The following is a 21,513-nucleotide window of genomic DNA, read 5'->3' as shown; positions in this document are numbered from 1 at the left end:
GGAATTCTAATCCTAGGCTAAGAATACCTCATTAAGAAAACCCACCTGCATAGCCAGCTGAAATTAGAACTTGAAGCAGAAAAGTTTATTTAATGAAGTATTTCAAACTTTAGTTTTGAACCAATATAAATTGAAAGCAAAAAAGTGTAGCGGGTTATTGGATAGCTCACTTAGAGTACATGAAACAGATTAATCTCCTTGTCAGTAAGGCAGCAAAGCTTCCCCTTCTTGTTTCCTCTCACACTCTCGTATGACTCCACCCCGTCACATACCTGGAAAACCTTACCAATGAAACCAACCAGGAACAGTTTGAAATTCTGTGAATGCAATACATCTCCTATATTTATTAACACAAGTCCTTAATTCAGAGGTCTAATTGAGCCAGAATATTCACTTCAAATGTTCTTCTGTTTCAGTAATCCGAAGCTGAAAGTGTCCCAAAGCAAGTTGCTCCATTTAGTTCCTGTCCAGGTGCAAGCAAGCAAATATCTCCTAAGGTATTGTACACAGATTAATTCCCCTTGCTGTAAACTGAACTGGTTATTATGCAAAGCAGTTTCCTCCAAGCAATCAATACACAGTAGCCTTCCTACCTATGGAGCCCAGACAGATTCTAGATTGCATGTCTCAGGCTAACATACCTCTTAAGTCAAAGGTTAAATATCTGGTTTTACTTTCTTCTTCTAAGAAAGCACTAGTGGGAAGTGGGGAGGGAAGATCACTCCCTCCCAGGTGGGAATTTACACACTACTTCAAAGTGGCTGTCTGAAAGCTGACATTAAGCATGACCTGGTTTGAACACCAGCTTAATACAGAGGTTCCCAAGCACCACAGCCTAAGCACTGAATGTCTCCCATCACAATCTAAACTGAGCTGCAAAACCTTGCAATCATAGTGGCCTAAGAGTACGAATAACTATGACCATGCAACAGACACACAGTAACTGGTTAGCACACATTATCTTCATGACATGCCTCAAGTCCTAAGACTGCATCTTATCCAAGTCATGGTCTGCAGGGTTGATTAATTCCATGAAATTTATTGCTATGACAAAAGACACAAGTGTTGCCCAAGACAGATCCATCGTATCTGTCAGAAGCAGGAAACGAGTCACCTAAATTTGGGATCTACTTTCTTGTAGCATCTGTTCCTCATCTGATGGTAGACTACTAAATAGCATGATACTGAGAATTAGCTTACATACAGGATACACATATTTGAATCTAACACACAAAAGAAGGTGCAGCTGGTAACCCAGGAGGGGTTAGCCAAAGGACCTGACTGGTGAGCAGTTTTCTCCATGTGCACTTGAATGACAAGAGAAGGAAAATCCTGTTCCAAGTTCAGTGTTTCTGGCAAAGGCACAGTATTCTGAATGACTAAACCAGCAGGCAAGTGAATATCTTCAGCTGACTAGCAGTGTACAAATGAGATTTCTCCCCCACACTGCTTCTCCGAGCTGAAGAATTTCCATTTCTACCTTTAACCTCTCTGTCCTTCCCCCTCTCCTCCCCCTTTAAAAAATATTTTGTATTTTAAGTTAGTTGCAGAAATTTAGTTTGGAGCTTTTCCAGGTTGGAGCCTTCAAGTCCCTGTCAGCAGAAGCCTATGAGTTAAGAGAAAGAAATTTGCAAAAATCTGACACCTGCCACTTTCTATTGAGCTTTGGGTGGAAAACGTCCCCAGCCTCCTCCATTTTTAATGTCAGACTCAGCCTGGCGGAAAAGATTACCTCCAGGTAAAGTCATTCAGAACAGGAGTTTGTCTGCTAAGCCCCTCCTCTTTCACCACTCCACTGATTTACCAGAACAGCCATGTGTACTTAGGCTGAGCATCACTTTTTCAGTGGCAGCCTTCTATAAGGGAGGTGCATGCAGTCTGCACAGACAGGATTGCTGCCTCTCAGATTGTATTTGTGAGGCTAGGACTCTAATGATATCCTGATGAGATTCTCCTCTGCGGGAATGGAGCAGGCTGTCCCGTTTGCAATTCTTTCACAATAATAACCAGCTCATTTTGGGGGCTGGAAGAGGTGCCAGAAGTTAGCAATGCGGGAACCTCCAGCTTCCCAGATATTTAGCAGCCCTCAAATGCCCTTACTAGTCTTCAAGGGGAGAATCTCAGCTGGAAAAAGTCAGTTTTGTTCCAAAACCTATAGGATTATGCATTTTAGCTCTTCCCAGCCTGAGCTACATCTATACTAAGTGAACAGCCTCCTCCTGTGCTATATATCAGCACTTCCAGAGCATTTCTGTGCTGCAAATAGGAAAGAAACAAGCATGTAAAGAATTATGAGAGTTTACCTGAGCCAGAAAACTATTGGGCATATTCAACATTTGTATGGAGGTTGTTCAGCTTTAGGTTTAAACACATTTGGATTAGAAGTGAATCACATTGAAACACCTGGATTCCCCCCAGCTCTCTCCCAGAGATCAGGATCTCTAGCCCAGCAGAGGAGGTACTGCATGGAAGAACTGGCAGAGCAGCATTCCTCTTTAGAAGTGGACTACATAATACAGAATCAGCAAGGCAGTACCACCAATCTACAGTGGTACAACTCTTCATACAAGAAAAGCAGACAATTCCAAATAAAAATAATACTGCCTTTCAGGTGATGCATTTCAGATTAGGACTCAAGCAATAGCCTGTAGGCTGCTTAAATCTTAAGTAAATGGCCAATAAGCAGATCACTTGAACAGGGAAATCTGGAAGGGGCAAGGAATTCTTGAAGGAAACTCCGTAACAGAATAGTCTAAAAATGGTTCCCTCATTATCTCTGTAAGAGATAACAGTTATGACACGATGAGAGCAAGATTTTACCAGATACCAAAGTAGCTAGATAGGGCTCATGTCTTAATTAGTACTGGACCAATTACTTTTAAAAAAACCTTGATCCTTCTGAAAAAAAATAGGATTGAAGTTCTGCTACGGTTACCATCCCTGACAGTATACCAAAAATCCACCAGCTCACGCTGCTTCCTTCCCTACATATGCTTATTGGGGAACCTGCATTCCTGATATTCCTCCAGGACCTCTCCAGCCTGAAGTCAGGGCATTCAAACCTGCCAGCCAGCTATCTCAGACACTGAGGTGCCCGTGGAGAGGGCTTAGAGAAGTCTTACACAGCTGCTCATCCCCCACTAAGCTTAATGGATTCTTTTAGTGCAACACAAAGTACATTTTTTTTAATCAAATCCTCAGAAGCTTGCTTCAAGTGTCATTTTGAGCTGAATATTGTAACTTGAATGTTCTAAAATAGAAGGAAACAAAAGCAAAAGAGATGTCATTCTTTCTCACTAATGTCATAAGATACTGATGCTCTTCATTTATTGATAGAGTGCTCTCACTCCAGCCTAGCAATCTCAACATCTTCATGAATATTTCTATGCACACAGGAAGGAGATCCTTCTGCTTCTCTCCTTACTGCTGGAACCATGAAAATTGGGTTCCTTAGAGATGCTAGGCTATTGTAATTTGGCTATCAAGAAACCTGAGCAAACCCATCCTGCCTATCTGCTCTCCTTAAACTAGAACTCCTTGTAATCAACAGAAATCCAGTTTCAAGTAGCCAGGAATACCTTTGAGAAAGATTATTTATTTAATAACATGATTAATTCACAGCACAGTACATGTGGGGTAAGCCTCTTCCAAACACTTAAACCCATACCATCTCCCAAGAATAGTCACAGTAGGTGGAAGAAAGTGAAGAACAGAACAGTAACTCTCTTAAGTGAAATTTGTCAGACCCACGTTAAGAAGCAAAGAGAGAATAAGACTCCTTCAAAACTTGATCGGTCCTGGATGGAGTCAGTCCAACACACCGATCTTAACATCTATACAAATATTCCAGCAGGAACCAGGCTATAATACCTCAGAGGAGATGAAAAGAGAAATAGATAAGATGTCAGAATAGATGTTCTTGTTAAATAACAGGAGACAGGAGCCTTACTTCACTTCAGCAAGCTAAGGCAGGGGTCAAGAGAGAGAGCTTCTACTGAGGTACTGCCTCCTGTGAGACAGCTGGCTTGTACAGAAAGCAGTTGCTCCCTAATGTACTGGCCTGAGCAGTTATCAAATTACTCCTATTAACCATGGTCCTGATTCTTCCAGGCTGCCCAGTGATGCCCAAACAATTTGACTATCACTCAGACCACCAGACAAGAACATGAGACCATGAGGAGTCAAGGGATTTCCTGCGTTAACCTGCGGCATTCACTGCCTCTTATTTCACTGCTTGAGCTCTTCTGAAGAATGGGGTGGATTTCACCCAGTCACAACTTGATAACAAAGGCAGAGCTGTAAAAGGAACTTAAGAACGTTGCCCACATTGGCATCATAGGTTCCCATGGCCTGTGTTCCTTGTCTGTGTTCAAGATTTCCTATCACTTCTCAAAAGAGTCCTTTGGGCCTCTGGGTTTAAATGGCTTTGATTGGTGCAACTGGGACTGTCAGAAAAGGTTTAGCAACGGAGCAGTAAACCTTTCTGAGTGTCTTTTAGCCATACAGAGTCAGTGTCATAGCCTCAGTGACCACACTGGCATTTTAACAGGAGCTGAAAGAACAGGTCTTGGAACCTTCACTTCTTACAGCTCACATTAAATTAGTAATATACATTAAATGATTATCTTAGATGGCATTATTTAAACATAACCTCGCAGGACGTTTGCCTCAAGCAAACCGCAACAAAAAAGCTGAGCTCATATATGCATGAGTGTACAACAACACGTTTGCACATGTAAGTGTGCCCAGGCAAGTTCACAAGCTTCAATATTTTTTTGAAGCATATGGACACACACGACACAAACCCAAACCCATTAGGAGTCCATACTGAAAAGCCAGCATTTTATAATTGATACAGCCATTTTTTAACAGGCTGGAGGCCTCCCATTTTAAGGCAATCAGCACATGACTACTTTTCTTAAAAATCAGAACTATCAGTTTTCCTGGGTCAGGCACCCGAAAGTCTCAAGAATTTCATGAAATCTTGAGAAGTGCCTCAGGTTACCTACACAAAGGTTTGCCTTGCTTTATTTATTAGCGCAACAGTACACTAAATCATAGTTTGCAGTAATTAAATTTAACAATTACATATAGTGTTAAGCAGCATGATGCAATACAGTCTGCAGCAGCAACTTGCACAAGTTCAACTACATTAGCAAATGGTGCAATAAAGCTGTCATCAAATAAACCAATCCTTGTACATAGGATTGCATATAGAATTTAGTGACATACAGAGAAAGTACCCTCAATATAGCCTCAGATGCAAAACCACAAAGTCCTCTAAAACAAACCCAGAGAGAACATTCTACGTAGAAAGGCAAAGAAAACTATGTTCAGACTCTCCAGACATTCTTTCAGAGTAATGTAGGCATCACTTAACTGTCCTGGAAACTGGATTAAGTCTTGACCATCTGTAAGTAGGAATGGGACATCGAGTTCAAGACACCAAGATAAAAGCAGGCTGAGAAATTCACTGACAACACATTTTCTACTTCTAACCAGTAGCAAGTTGACCCAATTATGGTACTGCAGCACACAGTTAATGCAACAGTCTGATAACACTTGCATTAGAATATTTAAACACCAGGATCGCAAGTCCAGAGATCAAGCTTCATGACCAAAAGTTGGTACTCATTAAACATGGGAAGTCACCTCTAATTCAATGACAAAATTCCTTTTGATTCAAAGGGACATTTTCAGGTTTGGCATCTCTTTAGCATCTGGACCTCAGTCTACTCCTAGCGGACTGTCATATACATTCCACTTAAGCCACAGGTATCGAACAGAGGTTGCACAAGGGCTGCTTTCTACAAGGGCTTCTTTTAAGTCAGGATTCAGACAAACATAGGTATAGAAATTGTAGTGTTCATATTCCATTACAGCCATGGAATTGCAGGATTTAGCCATGTTCTGTCTCTTCTGGCCAGTATGGCTCACCATCATTTGTTTCCTATTGAAAACATGGATAAACAAATAAGCAGCTTGAACTTATCACCACATGCACTGAGAATGAGTTGGGTTACACACGTAGAGCTTTTCACCTGGTAGGTAATGCAATTGCAGTCAGTCTTTGAAGACATTTAGTTAACATCCTGCTAGACAAGTCATTCACTGACACACTAAGACACACAGCATATTTACAAATATTTTCCTAATTTTTTTTCCCATTTTGTACCCAGATCTAGCTGGATTAACTCCAGTAAAAGCAGCAATGGACTAATAACAGAAGCTATCTACTTTAAGTGCCCAATCAATGAATAACACGTGGCTATCTAAGCAGAAGAAAAATACCTGGTGGTACTCATACTGTAGGCAAAGGGTAGCATTTTAATACCAGCTGTGATGACTCAAACCTGCAAACACAAACATGAAATATCTTAAATTTTAGGTCACCTTAAAATACACTCCACACATTTGAGCCTGTCAGCACATTGCACACTGCACAATATTGATACAATAGCTGAATAGCAATAAACGAAGTATTTCAACAATGTGTTCAAACAACTCCAACCAAGAGAGGAAAATATGCCAGTCTTACCCAATAAGATATCAAGACAGCCATGAACAGTCATTAAATCCAGATATCGAGCAATTTCAATACAAACATGCATACTTCAGCATTCATATTACTGTTGAGAGTTCCTAAAATTGAGTCTGTGAGGAACTATATGCTCGGCATTGCACTCGGCAAACAAGGAATTTGTCCTAATGGGTTTGTAAATGTTTCTTGCAATGCTCAATACCTAATGAAATTATCTAGTCATTCTAGCCACTGAGGTTAGAAAATTTGACTGCTAAGAAAGAAAATACAACTCAAGTGCAACAATTGTAAAGCAAAGGAAGAAACAGATCCCATCTAATCAAACTACCTATAATCTACAAACAGGCAACCTTGATCTTACAATGTCAAAGTGCTTAAAAACAGGTTCTAAGCAGCTCAAAAAACCCTTTTCCAATGTATTTATGGAGATGTAAACTGAGGCACAACTTAACAGCTTGTTGTATCTCAGCGAGTAGGCGAAAGAGGCAGAACAGAACAGAATCCAGGACCATGGGTGCTCAAATGCCACACAATCATGTCTATCATGCCATTCCAGTTAATGCTTTATATGGACTGTCCTTGAATAAGTAGGCTCTTCAGTTATTCCACGTACTCTAAGTGAACTCTGTATTAGTGAAGACTAAAACAAAGCTCCAGGGACAGAAGGTTTCTGCCTGGCCCCTGCTTGCAACAGACTGGCTACCATTCCAAATCACATTACCCCCATGTCATTTTCACTTCACAGTATTTAACATTGACCTAGAAAAAAACCACTTAAGAATGAGCCCACAAGTCTCCACTAATCATTTTAACTTCAGCCTTTCCCCCTGCTCCTGTGCTAGGTCGTTGTAACAGTGTGTGGGGTCAGTACAGCCACACTAAACAGTTCAGTGAAGTTTGGGTGCTCAAATGCCACACAATCATGTCTATCATGCCATTCCAGTTAATGCTTTATATGGACTGTCCTTGAATAAGTAGGCTCTTCAGTTATTCCACGTACTCTAAGTGAACTCTGTATTAGTGAAGACTAAAACAAAGCTCCAGGGAGAGAAGGTTTCTGCCTGGCCCCTGCTTGCAACAGACTGGCTACCATTCCAAATCACATTACCCATGTCATTTTCACTTCACAGTATTTAACATTGACCTAGAAAAAAAACACTTAAGAATGAGCCCACAAGTCTCCACTAATCATTTTAACTTCAGCCTTTCCCCCTGCTCCTGTGCTAGGTCGTTGTAACAGTGTGTGGGGTCAGTACAGCCACACTAAACAGTTCAGTGTTCATTTTTCTTTCTTGGTGCTCTACACCCAGCCACTGCATGTCAAAAACTTTTGCCCACTTCCAAGTTGAATTGGATAGCAGTCAACAGATGAGTTTTATGCATGCCATTGTCCCTAATGACAAGGTTAATAGACGAGAGAGAGAAATTTCTAAGATACAAGCTGTTTCTTTGCCTTCTCTGGTTTGATACAAATCTTCCCTTCTCCTTAGGGTCAACAGGAGATCTTACCCAGTTGTTAAACAGTGCTGCTAACAAACTGGTGACTGCTGTAAGAGAGCAGAAGTGAAGATAGCAGGGATGTGGAAATACTACACAGTGACCATTTCCACATGGGAAATGACCTGCTCGTTCCTCTTCTCCCCTTCTCTAAGGCTGAATAAATGAGAAATACAAGAGAACCAGACCGTGGCTTGGGACTTGCAGTTTCAGTCTCAGCATGGGTATTCCTAGATTGCCCTGCCTACTATATACAGCAACTTCAAGCACTGCTAAGCACTTATAAACATATTTATAGGAAAACTCATACAGCGTTTCTTCCTTCCCCTTGATTTTTTTTACGTTACTATTTTTCTAAGTCAGCACTTCTAAATAATCTCTTCTAATATTAAGAGAAAAATCTTGTTTGCTAACCAAAACATGTTACATTCTGTTAACCAAGCCAAAGGACTTACTTTTCTACAGGCAGCTGGTGATACTGTGTCATACAAACTGCATGCTATGATGGAAGTGGTCAAGAATGTAAGCTTCAATCTAGTTGTTTATTAGCAGAAGAGAGTCTAAAAGGGCAGAAGTACTTGGACAGAAGTTACCTGAAAGCAATTCAGAAGCACATTATGGCTTCCTATTCTGGAGCATATTATTATAAATTTGTTCAAAAGCAGCACTGATATTTATATTGAAAGTATCGAAATACTTGTTTAAAGCTGAGAAGAACAACAGAAAAGTCAAATGTGAAGTTCACCTTTTACCTTCAATGGTTTCATTTTAAAAGGCTTAAGCATTTGTTCTTGCGGTAAAACAAAAATTCTCCTTAATTTTTCTGCAGGTCAGACTTCATCTCTACTAAGCTTTATTGAGTCCTTCGAAGAAAGGAATTTCTACAAAGTCAAGACAGTGCTCATGATGAGCCTTTTATGTCCATTGCACTTGAAGAAAGACATTCAAGTATAAAAAACAGCTGCAAGGAGTTTTGAAACTCCTAATCAGTACTGTAGGACTATATTTTGAAGTTAATTAAAAAATTCTGTCCTCCAGTATTGACATCTTATCTGTTCAATTATAGTAAACAACATTATTGCCTTCTTTTGCTTCTAAGCATCTGAGCAAATTTCTGTTTTATGTTCAGTTTCATCTGTTCCTAAAAGAACTCATACCCAGAATTAAAAGTGTTTTGTACTGTGAAAACACTTGGCAAACAAATTTCCTATTTTTTGTTTCACAACGATGTTTGAAGGCTCCAGCTAAGACACAGGTTCCATACAGCTAGTTGCTATACTAGCAACTACTGTGCTATATAGAAGTAGTACAGAAGAAAAAGGGAAAAGAAAAAACACAAATGACTAACGTGCTGAATATCACATAATAGGTCAGTGACAGGGCTAGCAGGAAGGATTGAGGATAGCTATCAACTCAAACATGCCACGTTACTAAGCTATTCCTATTTCAAAGAAACAGCTACATGCTGGGAAGAGAAAAGTAATTTTAAGAGTTGAATCTAGTAAGAATTCTATACCTGTCTTCCCTCATTAAGAGCTTCAACAGTACAAAAGCTTCTGCAACAGAAAGCTACACCAACACAAAAAGCACCATCAAAACTGAACTATTAATGCTCAGAAGGCACAAGCACTTACTAGGAAGACACCACAGTTACCTAAGCCTCCCTAAGCTAAGGTTTAGGCAGAGTAACAGCTAAGCAGTCTCACTCAATCATCCTCCAGCATCTTTTTTTCTATGTTTTCCTAGATTTTACTTACAATAAAATTAAGTTTACGTGCTCAAACCATTCTCCAACACAAAAATTGTACCTACTTAAAAGTATAAAAGAAGAAGGTGGTCTTCTCAGAGGTACTCTTTAAAAACTAACACCTTACTACCTAGTAGCAAAAACTCAGGTTATCTTGATTAACTGAAAGCTTCCCTGGTTCTCTAGGTATCATTGTATTCTATTGACTATTATTTACTTACTTAACTCTGTTTATAGAATAGCTACTTAAATATTGTACATAATATTATCATAAGGTACATCTTGCACCTTTACACATTTAGTGTTTACTGGTTCAAGCAGATCAATAGCATAAAGTCATTTTTACTTTTTACTTCAAATAAAAACAAACAAAAAAACCAAACAAAAAACCCCCTACCTATTAAAAGCTTATTTTAATTAAAATGAACTTATACCTAAGTATTAAAAAAACCCATGGCTTTTACTTACCTTGCAGTAAAAGCCACAAACAACTTTTCTTCTTTTTCTTCGCTATTACTTTCACATAGTGCAGTAAAAGCCACAAACAACTTTTCTTCGCTATTACTTTCACATACACACATCTTCCTAGCTAGTTTATTCAGCTTTTCGTTCAACATTTTCTATCACCACTTATTACATAAATATTAAAACATACATTACAAAGACTTAAAATCCTTCAAACGTACAAACCATTATTTTTTTTTCTTCCGTAACTCCTTTACCTAAGAAACCAACCCCCCTTCTCTCCTGCTTTTTAACTTGTGTTCTGACCCTCCCTGTGTAATCTCCTATTATCACACCTGTGATGCGTAGATAAGCTTTACTTGCCAACTTTCCAATCTCACAGCTGGGAAATTAAAGCACGGTGTTTCATTGGCAGGTTTTTCAGAGGAAACAGAATAAAACCCAGCATTCTTGATTGATTTTATTTGTTTGTTTCTGTTAGAAGGGGACTGGGTTCTGAAGGTAATGACAGGTTATTGTTTATTTATGGTGTTTCTGTGTTTTATTAGACTAGTTTGTAATATGTTTTAGTTGAGGGGGTGTTTTCCTTCCTGGGAAAGTTCTGTTAGGGCTTTGCTTGAAAACAAAAGCCTTGTATTAGAAAAATATTTAAAGCTTTTGGTGTTAATGAAAGTAAAGCCTTGTGGGTTTTGACCTGGTTTGTCTTCTGCTATAAAATCAATAGTACAATGTAAGTAGCTTATGTTGTGCTGAGTTCTTGGCTATTGTAACAACAATATAAAGTTAATGAAGACTAAAAATGCTGTTTCTGTGTATGAGGAGCTCTTTATTTTTTTTATTCCTCAAAGTATAAATGCAGAGTATAGTTATAAGCTTATATAGAAAATAAGACCATCCAGAGAAATAGTAAGGATATATTCCTATAAAACAAATGTAAAAATAAATGTTGGAGTAACAAGCTGTGTGGACTGAGGCACTTCAAACCAGCTAGAGCTTTAAAGAGCTTTTTGGTTGGTGGTTTGTTTTCTCAGATATGTGTACTGACACTGTGAGTGCTAAGGCTTGTTGAAGTGAGATTTTTTTTTTTTACTAATACTAAATGACTAATAGTGCTTTTATGATTAATTATTGAAGCTGACTTGAGAGATGAGAGCTTCTTAAACAACAACTGGTTTCTAAGTTGATATCTGAGTCCTCATGTAGTGTAAAGCACCCTTTCCACCAGTGGCTTCTTGTGAGAAGAAATCTGTGTGAAGGGCTTTATTTTCTACCCTAATATTACTTGTTGTCTGTTTTGAGTTTTCTTGTTCAGAGGCTGGTTTGTTTGTGTGGTTGGCTTTTCCTTTGTCAGAGTATTTTTTGTGCTTTTTTACAGTTGCAAAGCCAAAAGCTGAACAGAACATGATTTTGCTCAAGAGATTCAAAGTCCTCATCTGGCTCTCCTGGTGGATGAACCCTGTTCTTCTACTGGCTGTGTCAGTAAGCTGCTTAAATAATTTAAACTGTGTAAAGGTAAGTTTGTATTGGGAGTTTCAGAGAACAGACTTTATTGAAGAATCAACACAAGAGGGTAGCTGAGTAGCAATAGTTTGTGTTACTGCTATGTAATAACAGTTCTGAAAGAAAATATGGCTTCTGGATACATTGTGGGTCATGGGGGTGTTAGAGCTGCTGTTGCTGGGCATATGCAGCACTACGTAGTGTTGAGAAGATAGTGTGCAGCTCTGAAGCAGTGGGGGGCAGCTACATCTCAAGGAGCTCTTTCGCCTTGCTCTTCCTGCTCCAGGGAAACAAATAACCTGATAAAAAAAAAAATTAGTAGGGTTTAGAGAAAGGATCCCCCTACATGCTTCTACCAGTGGAGGTGCAGGAATAAGCTAACAAGTGCTGGGCAGGCTCTTGGGGCATGCAGATTTAAGAGACCATGTTTTCCTGAAAGGGGTTACTCATGCAAATGTGAAGGGGGCTGAAACTGAGACTGCACCAGGGAAGACCACCAAAAAGCTGGTCTGTGGCCCATGAGGATTTCTACAAATGTTTGTATACAGCTATTTTAATCTGAACCTACCGCTGACTTAAAAGTCAGGGCCTGTCAACAGCAGTGTAGGAACCCTGAAAACCTAACTCAGTTTATAAAGGTTTTTAATGAAACTTTTTTCCTTAATGCTTATGATATCAAACATCAGTTTCTCTATTTCACTGTTCTCCCTGCTGAGAAGTGCATGATAAATGTCTCCCATGCTGTGCTAGTGTTGTATAGGAACAGGTGAAAGCATTCACAAGCCTACTAAGAAGAATTTGCTCCTTCTGGAAAAATAATGTGCTGCAGATAGGATGTATTCCCCCAAATGCAATCAGCAGAGGTCTTGAGAGGATGTGCTGGTGTGAATGGCATGGGTGTCCTTATATGTACTTACACCAGCCCTTGCTAGCCTCTCACTGAAACTATTATGCAAACAAGTGAGATACCCTTGCCATAATAGGTATGAACCACCAGAGGGAGAATCCCCACTGAACCCCAAAGCATAACTTGCTCTTGAGGAGCTTCCTGAAGGGGCTGAATGCAATGTGAGAAGAAGCTGCGGAGTGGCTTGTCTGAGATGATAAAGAGGAGATTTTGCATGCATGGCCTCCTCTTTCATTCTTCCCATCCCCCTCCTCCTCTGTGTATTACAGTGGAGGCTGGGCAGCGAGTGCAGGGTGACACCACTTCTGTCTTGGTTTCTGATGCATTGATTCTATTAAAGCAAAGCAGCATGCTGGGTATTTACAGCATAGCTTGGGACATCTTCTGTCAGACTTGTAATGCAGAGAGACAAGCTCAGTGCTGCTTGGCTTCTGGAGAGCGGGGGAAGGGATTAAATGCACTTTTCTCCATTGATTTATGTCCTGCACTGAAAATCAATGATGTTCTCTCAAATCCACTCAACTGTTTGAAAACCAGCAGCTTGTTTGGTCAAGTGTGTGGTGAAAAGTTCTGAAGGAATTGGCTCTTATGATATGGATAGATACAGCTGCTCTGAAGGAACTGTTATATTCACCTAATGGTTGCTTTTGTATCATCAGTGATACTGAAGCTGAATATGCTGTTTAAAACATTTTCTCACTGTTACAGAGGGAACAGCTGTTTTGGAGAGGAGGAGCCAAATGCTGCTTTTGTTTCCATCTGAGGCTGGGAGGGGCAAATGAAACTTTAATGAAACAGGATGCAGAAGGATAATTTTTATCCATGTTATTTCTCCCTGATGGGATCTACCTGAATTGAGGGTCTGATTTTGTCCAGGGTAGCAGTGTTTATTGTCTTCTAATAAATACTTGAAAAGTTTGTACTGTAATGAAGAGCTAAGGTACTGAATTCCTGTAGAGCCTCTAAGCATAGTGCCCCTCATTGTGGACTTCACAAAGGTAGCTGTATTTGTTTTCATCCCTGAAGAGGGAGAGCAGCATACTATCTCTGATTTTACAAGGGAGGTATATAGAAACTGCATGTAGATGGGGTTACACAGGGAGCTAATGAGAGCTTGAAACTGAAGTCTCAAACCACAGGCTGCCTTGCATATGGCCTGCTCTTTCTCTTAGGTCTTAAAAATACCTTCATAAGTGTTCCTAAGGGAAGGGATTTTTTGTTCTGTCTTCCAAAGCTTTCCTTCGGCCCCAAGTTGCACAAGATGGGTAAATTTGTTTGATTTGCAATCAGCTGTGTATGATGGATATTTATTTGTGAATATACCTATTTTTTAGGAAAAAATGCAGTTGCTGCTTATGTAGATGCACCTTAGCAGACTTAGACTAACTAGCTGGGGTCCTGGTATCTGTATAGCTGTGGCAACACCCAGGTCAGCACAGGATAGCCACCCAAATGCTTACTCTGCTTCTTGAATGGTTCTACAGCCACTGTAGAGTTTCAGGTAGCCAGTGTTACTCTTCTGTTGATACCCAAGTAGGCTAGCTGAAAGTACTTTGCTTTTCTGAAAAGCAGATGCATCCTAGGGCATATGGATGTAAAGTTGCAAGCATGACCTGTATATGTGTAAAGTGCAATAGATCAGAACAGCTGTGTCTATGCACACATGTAAAACATCGCTGTTTCCATGGCCTTGCTGTGAGCAGCAAGATTTATACCTTTTTTTAGTAAAGAATAAAAAAAGTTCTGTTCTGGGTGGTTCAGCTCAGATGGTCAAAGTCATCTTCTGTGAACTCTACTCCCTACCACATTTGATCCTTCTTACAGAAATTGAGGGGTTTGTCTTCACTACTGTGATGGCAGAAATGGAATGGAGTATCTGAGCTAGTTTTTAAAACCTGCTAACTGCACTAGGGTGAAACTGAAGATGAGCTGTAAAGGTGTCTTGGGCTGGCTTAAAATGACCTTTAGAAGTGAGTTAAGTTGCATCCCACAGCAGTCACTAAATGTAGACAACCAGCGTCTGCTTGATTTGGCTTTTTCTCTTGTCAGTGAAGCACAGATAAAATGCATAATTAAATCAATTTTTAGGAATTTTTTTTGCTCCTAGAAACGGAAAAAAAAATGAAGCAAATGGAGAAAGTCTTACTGGAAGACTAAAAGCTCTAATTCTGCAATTTATTAGCTACAAAAGAGAATAAAGATAATGTTTATGTGTGAGTGTGTTTATCATTCTGAAGAGCGTGTGTGCTTTTTTCTGAGAGTGTCTCTCTAGCCCTTGAGTGATGAATCTGATTTTTTTTCCATGCTGGATTTTTACTGCCTCCAAACTTAACTGTTTTGACACTAGAGAAATCCTCTTGTTTCGCCTCCAAAGGTAAATATATATATTATTGCTAGAAATTAGCTCTACCTCACCCACATGACTAGTCTTCACTATTAATCCCAGCTGATGGTAGGGAGGGGCTCTTCTGGGAGGCAGCCATGTGGTGAACATTGAGCACTGCTTCTCTCCTTTTCTTTTCAGTCAAGCAAAATTGTTCTATGCTGCCGTAGATGTGAACTCCTTGCTGCACTGCCTCTGTCTCTTCTTTTCCAGAAACTTAAGGGCCTGAATTACCAGCTGCAGAGATCTAAAAGCTCTCACTGAATCTGGATGGAATATGGACAAGGAGATGAATAGCAGAAGGGAAGAAAGAGTAAAGTTGGTTATTTTTCTGGCACATGGATGCAATTACACTCAGTGCATTCCAGAGGCGTTCCTTTGAATCCTGTGCAGGTCTGCCTGCTGTTCCTGGGAGAAAGGAAGAAAAAGGGAGGAAAAGTCTCTCTTGCTTGGAGACGGAATGTCTGCACTTTCAATTCTCTTTTTAGGTAGGTTGGCTTTTTGGTTTTGTTTAGCGTTTTTAATCAAACTTCATGCACCCTCTCTGCACGACTGAAATTCATTTCTGATGAGCTAGTGAAAGGGATTTGTAAAGAAACTTTTATGGAAAACTCCAATTTCAGTGTCGTTTGGGTTCTGATGCTTTTCTTGTTGCTTTATTAGCAGATTGATAGCCAGAGATATTTTAATATCTGGATTAATTTTTTAGAAGTGCTGGTTAAACAGACTCCTTTTGGAATGTATGTTTCTTGTTTAAAGAGGGCAGTGCTTTTAAGCACTGAACTACTGAGGGGCTTGAACCTCTGGCAAAACAAGGTGAACAAAATGTCTTTGTTTCGGGCATAGTGTCAAATTTGTTTAACTCTGTTTTGATTTGCTTGGGCATTTAACATTCAGATTTTAAAATAAAGAGGCATTATTGTTTCCAATTGATGCCTAAGATTAGAAACAGATGTGTTGAAGTGCAAGAGGGAGGAGTTGGGGGGGGAAAAGGATGGGAGAAGGGAGATAAAGGGGGAAGGCAAGAAACAGGAAGAAAGAGGACTGCTGAAAGAAGGGGTAGAGGTTGACTGTTGAATAGGAGAGGAGTGGAGAGTGGGAAAGGAGATGTTAAAGGAAGTGGAGAGTGAAGGCAGAAGGGCTGAAGAGAGCTGTTTGTTAAAGCCATAGCCTATGGAGAAAAGAGTTTGCAGCCCTAAGGTCTTTGAGGGGGCTTGCCTACAAGACTGACTCAGAAGCAGCCTGGGTTTCTGCATCTCCAGAGGCACCGTAATGTGATGAGTGAGCTTCTGTCTCCATTTTGCTCACCAGATCGTGCTGACAGGCAGACAGCTCTGAAATCTGTTATGGTTGGGCAAAGGCTGTGATTCCTGGGTCCTCCTGTCCTCTGGGAATCTGGGTACAGGTGTGAAAGTGACTTGGTTTTTGATTCCCTGGCAAGAGTTGAGCCCCACAGGGTGGTGGACTGATGTGGCTGGGTACAGGTAGAATCGAGGTTTTTGGACAGCTATAAAGAAATGTTGCAGGGGACAACCCTGTTCCTTAAGTCTCACAGGTGTGGAACATGGACTAGCCAGATTTGTTAGATATCTGAAAGACAGGCACTTGTCTACACTTGTAGAGTTGCTGAATAAATTGTAGAAAAGGTTTTTGCTCTAGCAATTGCTGTTAGCAAAGGTGGTAGAATCTGCAGGGGAGTGCAGGCAGCAGTTTGTCCCCTGTGCACATCTGCCTTGGCCATTTGTGTCTCAGTATGGTGGAGATAGTGTTTAAAGAAGGCTTCAGGAGATGAGGCAGCAAGGTTAGGATGAACAGCTAGGCTTCTGCCAGAGGTGCCTGGGCTGGGTTAGCCTTGCAGAAATGGCCAGGAAAGCTGCTCTGTGGAAATTAGGAGACAAAATTGGGAAATTAGGTAGGTTGCTTACCTCACTGATGGAGACAAATGGGAACTACAGTCTTCAATCCACCAACCCTATTCAGCTGCTGAATATTCCTGTATGTTGAAGGCTTGGAGTAAAAGGAATATGCCAGAGAAAGGGTGCTCTTGGCTGTAATGTAATGACAATTTACCTTTGCATGACTAGTGCTGCTTTTATCTATAAAATGCAATAGGCTTTATCATCGTTATTCTTATGTCTTTTAGCATCTAGGCATCTCCACTATGCTAGTAACACATAAACACAAAAGACAGTCCCTGCCCTCAACAACTTATGCCCTCACCCATGAGTTGAGTTTCTCAGCCCCTCTGTGGGAGTAGTCCAAGCACTGGTGAGGGGAGGGTGAGTGGCTTCCCAAAGCTCACAGCAAAACCTGGAATGTTTTGTTTCCTGGTACTACATTAGTCATTGAACTGCCCTTTGTCTTGCCTGTGCTTTACCTGTCTTGTCAACAGGTAACTTAGTCTTTCTGCTCTGCATCCAGCTTCATTCACCAATATTAGAAGTGTGTTCCAGGGAAAAGTAAGTATTGTAGTTCCCTGTTCATAGATCGTCCTGAAAACAAGAAGGCTGGGGAGGTCTCATTTGCTAGCTAGAGAAAGTCTAATTTTCTGCAGTGAAAAGGTATAGAAATGCCAATGATAGCTTAGCTTTCTTGCTGATAAAGTGAAAGACTAGTGTGGAAAAAAGAGTTTAGAGAAGCCAAGCAAACTTGAAATGAAGGTTGCCTGGTTTTGGGTTTTCATTATTAAACATGCTAATATCATGACTAATATATACAGTCCTTGTCTTTTATGCTGTTTACCTCTCTGAGGCAAGTGAACAGCTGTGTGAGGAGACAGGAAACAGGAGCCAATTAGTTTTAAGGAGACTTAAAACAAGACAAGATGCAAGACTTTCCTAAGTGTGGGCAAGGGTGTGATCATGCTTACTTCCCTAATAATGGCTAGGTAAATGAAGCAGGAAGGAGTGAGGAGTGGAAGGTGATGCATGCTAATGTGTGTGCCTACATGTAAGTGTTTGGAACATCTGATTGCCATCTCAGTCCACAGCTGGTCAAAATTGTTTCAAACTCCTTGTGTAATACACTGCACTCTTAAAAATAAAAATGGAAATTTCCAAGGGAAATATCTGTGATTCTCCACTTCTGAGTGTAAAAACTTCATAATACAATGTTGTGTTTCTCAGCCAGTAAAAAAACTAGCAAATGCTCTGATTTAAATATTTTGCTGAATTGGCTTAATTTTTCAGGTGCTGGAAGTCTCCTTTGCCTTCTTTCACTCCCTCCAAGTCAATTTTGAGTATTTTTAATGAGCCTTCCATTAAAGTAAAAAGCTAACTTCCTTGTAATCAAATATGTTCACATGGGTAATGCTTGTATGCCTGGCTTTGATGCTGGTATTACATGGTTTTTCTTCACTTGTTGGCTAGTGTATGTGCTCTGCCCTTCAGAAGAACCAATGGGTTCAAGATCCAAAGCAGTAGATGTGCCAAGCCAAATCAGTCATCCAGCTTTCTGGTGTCCTGCTATTGGCAATGAACCTTTGCATTAGTGTTAGGGGCTGCTTACCACAATGCATATTTAGTCTGGCTTATGAGTGACAAAGATGTGTTCAGTGTGTTGGAATCTATGTTATACAGGGGTGATGTTGCTAGAGTGGGTGCAGCTGTAATAGCAAAAGTACCTTTTGTACTGATGTAGCTGAGCTCTGCCCTTTAAGCTCTGAGGTCAGTGACTCTCTTACAGCTCTGTCCCAGGGGTATACAGCTGCTGCATTGAACACCAAGACTTTTGATTGTCTCACTGCACTGGGAAAAAGGTTATGGTGCAGATCCTTCCAGTGCCTGTTGGCATGAGCAATTGGGTCTGACAGCATGTGTTTGCCTAGGTATTCACCAGACTTCTAGCTTGAAAAATCTGTGATATGGAAGCAGCTCTGCAGCATTCAGCAGTGGTAGGTCAGCCTGGGGCTGTGCTCTAGTATACTGACTCTGGCTTTCTCTCCTGCTTTAAGAGCACTGGCAACCTGCAGTGTGCCCTATCGCATCTCCTTGAGGTCCTTCTCCTGAAACCCTTGCAATGCTACACTCCAGCAAAGCCAAGAACCACTGCAATGTTTTAAAAAAAAGCACTCTTGCTCCCCATGAGGTTACTGGAAGTTTTATGTTTTAATGGACTGCTTCTGCCTGGAACTAGTAAAAAGCAAGGGAGACTGTTTTAAGCAACCTGAAAACTAAGCTGACTGATCTTATATTTCTGCTGATTTTCCAGGTATTTCCCAAATTTCTCAGTGATATCTAACAGTATATAATACACTTGCTATTTCCTAGTTTTCTCATGGTTCCTTCTCTGTTGCCTTTGCCCGTTTGTTTCATGGTGTATTTAGAAGCTTGATGAGACAAGGATTTTGCCCCATGTTTTTACAGCACTTAAAAACAAAGCCTTGGCTCGGGAGTGGAGTACAAAAAGAAAAATCTGTAGCTGTGAAAAGGGATTTTTTTGTGATTTTGCTGTGTGGATTTCACCTTCTCTTTGTGTCATCGGATTCCGAAGGAGTGCAGGTAACTTCTTGGTGTATTTAGCTCAAGACTATTATCCCAAGGACAGCTTTGTATAATTGATAATTGACAACTCATTTATGTCATGAAAACTCCAAAAGCAGTCAACAAGACATCTGTATGCAGGATTCAGCCTGTTTACAGTAGTGTGAATTTAGTTTTAGAACAGGGCAAAGAGCTCTTTAATAGAACCCTATTCTAGGAATACCTAAGGAAAGGAAGTGAAGAAAAGCAGTGTATCCATTTGGCACTCTGGGGGGAATTCAAAGGTGCTAGACATAATTGACTTCCTATCTGGAAGGATATCAGGGTTAACACTGCTTGTGAGACACTGAAATTCTTCTAAAGTCAGGGATGGTTTGCATCAAATATTTTCTGTCAAGGCACTTTGAGAAATGGCCTATTTTTCTCTACTAGTGCTTTGTTTTATATGAAATAGTTTGGATTATTAGCATCTAAAAAAAAAAATGTTTATTTGGGGGGTTATTTTTATCCTTGTTTTTTCCATTTTACTATGAGGAAGAAAAGGAGAAAAAAGGTAACCTTCCAGAGTGAGGAAAAGCAGTATGCCAAAGTTGAGTTGAAATTCTGAAGATGAATTCATTTTTATGGGAAATAGAGTGGGGGGGGACGACGATGACACATTCAACTTTTCTGAATTTCCTATGGAAAACTACTGGTGTTTTTGCCTCTGTACCCACCCTGGACCTTGTCTCCTCCATGTAGAATTAATGGTCTGTTTCTGTGGGGTACTCTGGCCCACTTCAGAAGGGCACTGTGTAAGAGCAGCACAAGCTTCCCAGAAATGTCATTGCACAACTGGCTGGGAAATATCCTGATGTTTATCCTCAGGATCACAACAAATGCCCCTGTTTTCCTCAAGGCAAATACAGGGCTTTAAAGGGAACTTAGCAGGTTTGCAATCTGGGATTTGTTTGAGTTTTCAGGAACTTCCTGAAAAGAAATGTAAACAGTCACTCTGACAAAGCCTTGTGTGTATTTGAAAAATCTTGTGTGTAAGTGTGCTTGCTACACTGTACTAAATCACTGCAAGTGTGTGTCTAGTACCAATGAAGTGGGGTGCTGCAGGCTGTTTTCTGTGCCTTTTGTCTTCAGAAGTAGTCCCCGCAGCCTTAGTCAAGCTATACCTTAGATTTTTAGCTAAATCAGTTCCCTGTGTTAGCCAAGGCACTAATCATTGCTTGTGTATCTGTAATGTATTTTATACACTTGCAGAGAAAGCTTGGCTCATGCACACAGTATTGTGCATATCTTCCATGCACGAATGTGTTACAAAAGAGGCTACTTTGGGTGCAGTGGGAACTTGGCAGTGCTCTGCCTAAAAGATGAATGGATATCTTCCCCCACCGCCACCCCCCAAAGCTGTGTCTTCGTCTGTTTTTAGAAATGGCTAGTTTACAGAAGCAGCCCAGCAAAAAGCCAAGGGTGAAGTCAGGTCACTGAGATCTGCGAATAGATACTCAAATGACAGGATAGCAGAGGATGCAGAAATGGCTGTGCAGGAAGCACAACAATGGAAAATGTGTGAAGTGATGGAAAGTCAAGTCGACAGAAGTGAGGAGGGTGAATTTCTATCTTGTTCATCTCAGACTCTCTTCTCCCTTCAATCTGCTTCTTCAGTATTGCTGAGTGGAATAACAGCCTGCCTCTGCCAGCCAGGGGTTCAAACCTTGCCTAAAACATGTTTTTCCCTGGGCAGAATACAGAGAAGGTGTATGCAATAGTGACTGGGAGCTCTAGCAGTGGGTTAGCAACCCAGAATAAAGCTGGTCCTTTTTCCCAGAAGCTCACTGTTGAAGTACTAGAAAAAGCAACTGGGCGATGTGAGGAGGATGGGTACTGCCCTGCCTCACAAAGCACTGTTGCTACGCTTTTCTCAAGCTGCTTTTTTGGTACTTTGGTTTCTTCATGTGACTCATTAGGTAGCACTGTCTTTTCTTTGCAACAAGTTAAACA

The 21,513-nt window shown here is 40.5% G+C and overlaps 1 protein-coding gene across 1 annotated transcript in view; it reads left to right on the top strand.

Moving 5' to 3' along the window:
* Window positions 1-15,155: 15,155 nt before the first annotated feature.
* CLMP (CXADR like membrane protein) overlaps window positions 15,156-21,513 on the top strand; it is a 41,151-nt gene continuing 34,793 nt past the window's right edge. The window contains exon 1 of the mRNA XM_009281287.1: window positions 15,156-15,528. Within this exon, the coding sequence (XP_009279562.1) occupies window positions 15,501-15,528 (28 nt within the window). The 5' untranslated portion in view covers window positions 15,156-15,500. The remainder of the gene's footprint in view (window positions 15,529-21,513) is intronic.

This window comes from Aptenodytes forsteri, unplaced genomic scaffold (genome assembly GCF_000699145.1).
Source record: "Aptenodytes forsteri isolate BGI_AS27 unplaced genomic scaffold, ASM69914v1 Scaffold324, whole genome shotgun sequence".
In the NCBI taxonomy this organism is placed as follows: domain Eukaryota; kingdom Metazoa; phylum Chordata; class Aves; order Sphenisciformes; family Spheniscidae; genus Aptenodytes; species Aptenodytes forsteri.
Note: the sequence above shows the minus strand (reverse complement) of the source record. Positions and strands in the feature narration are given on the sequence as shown.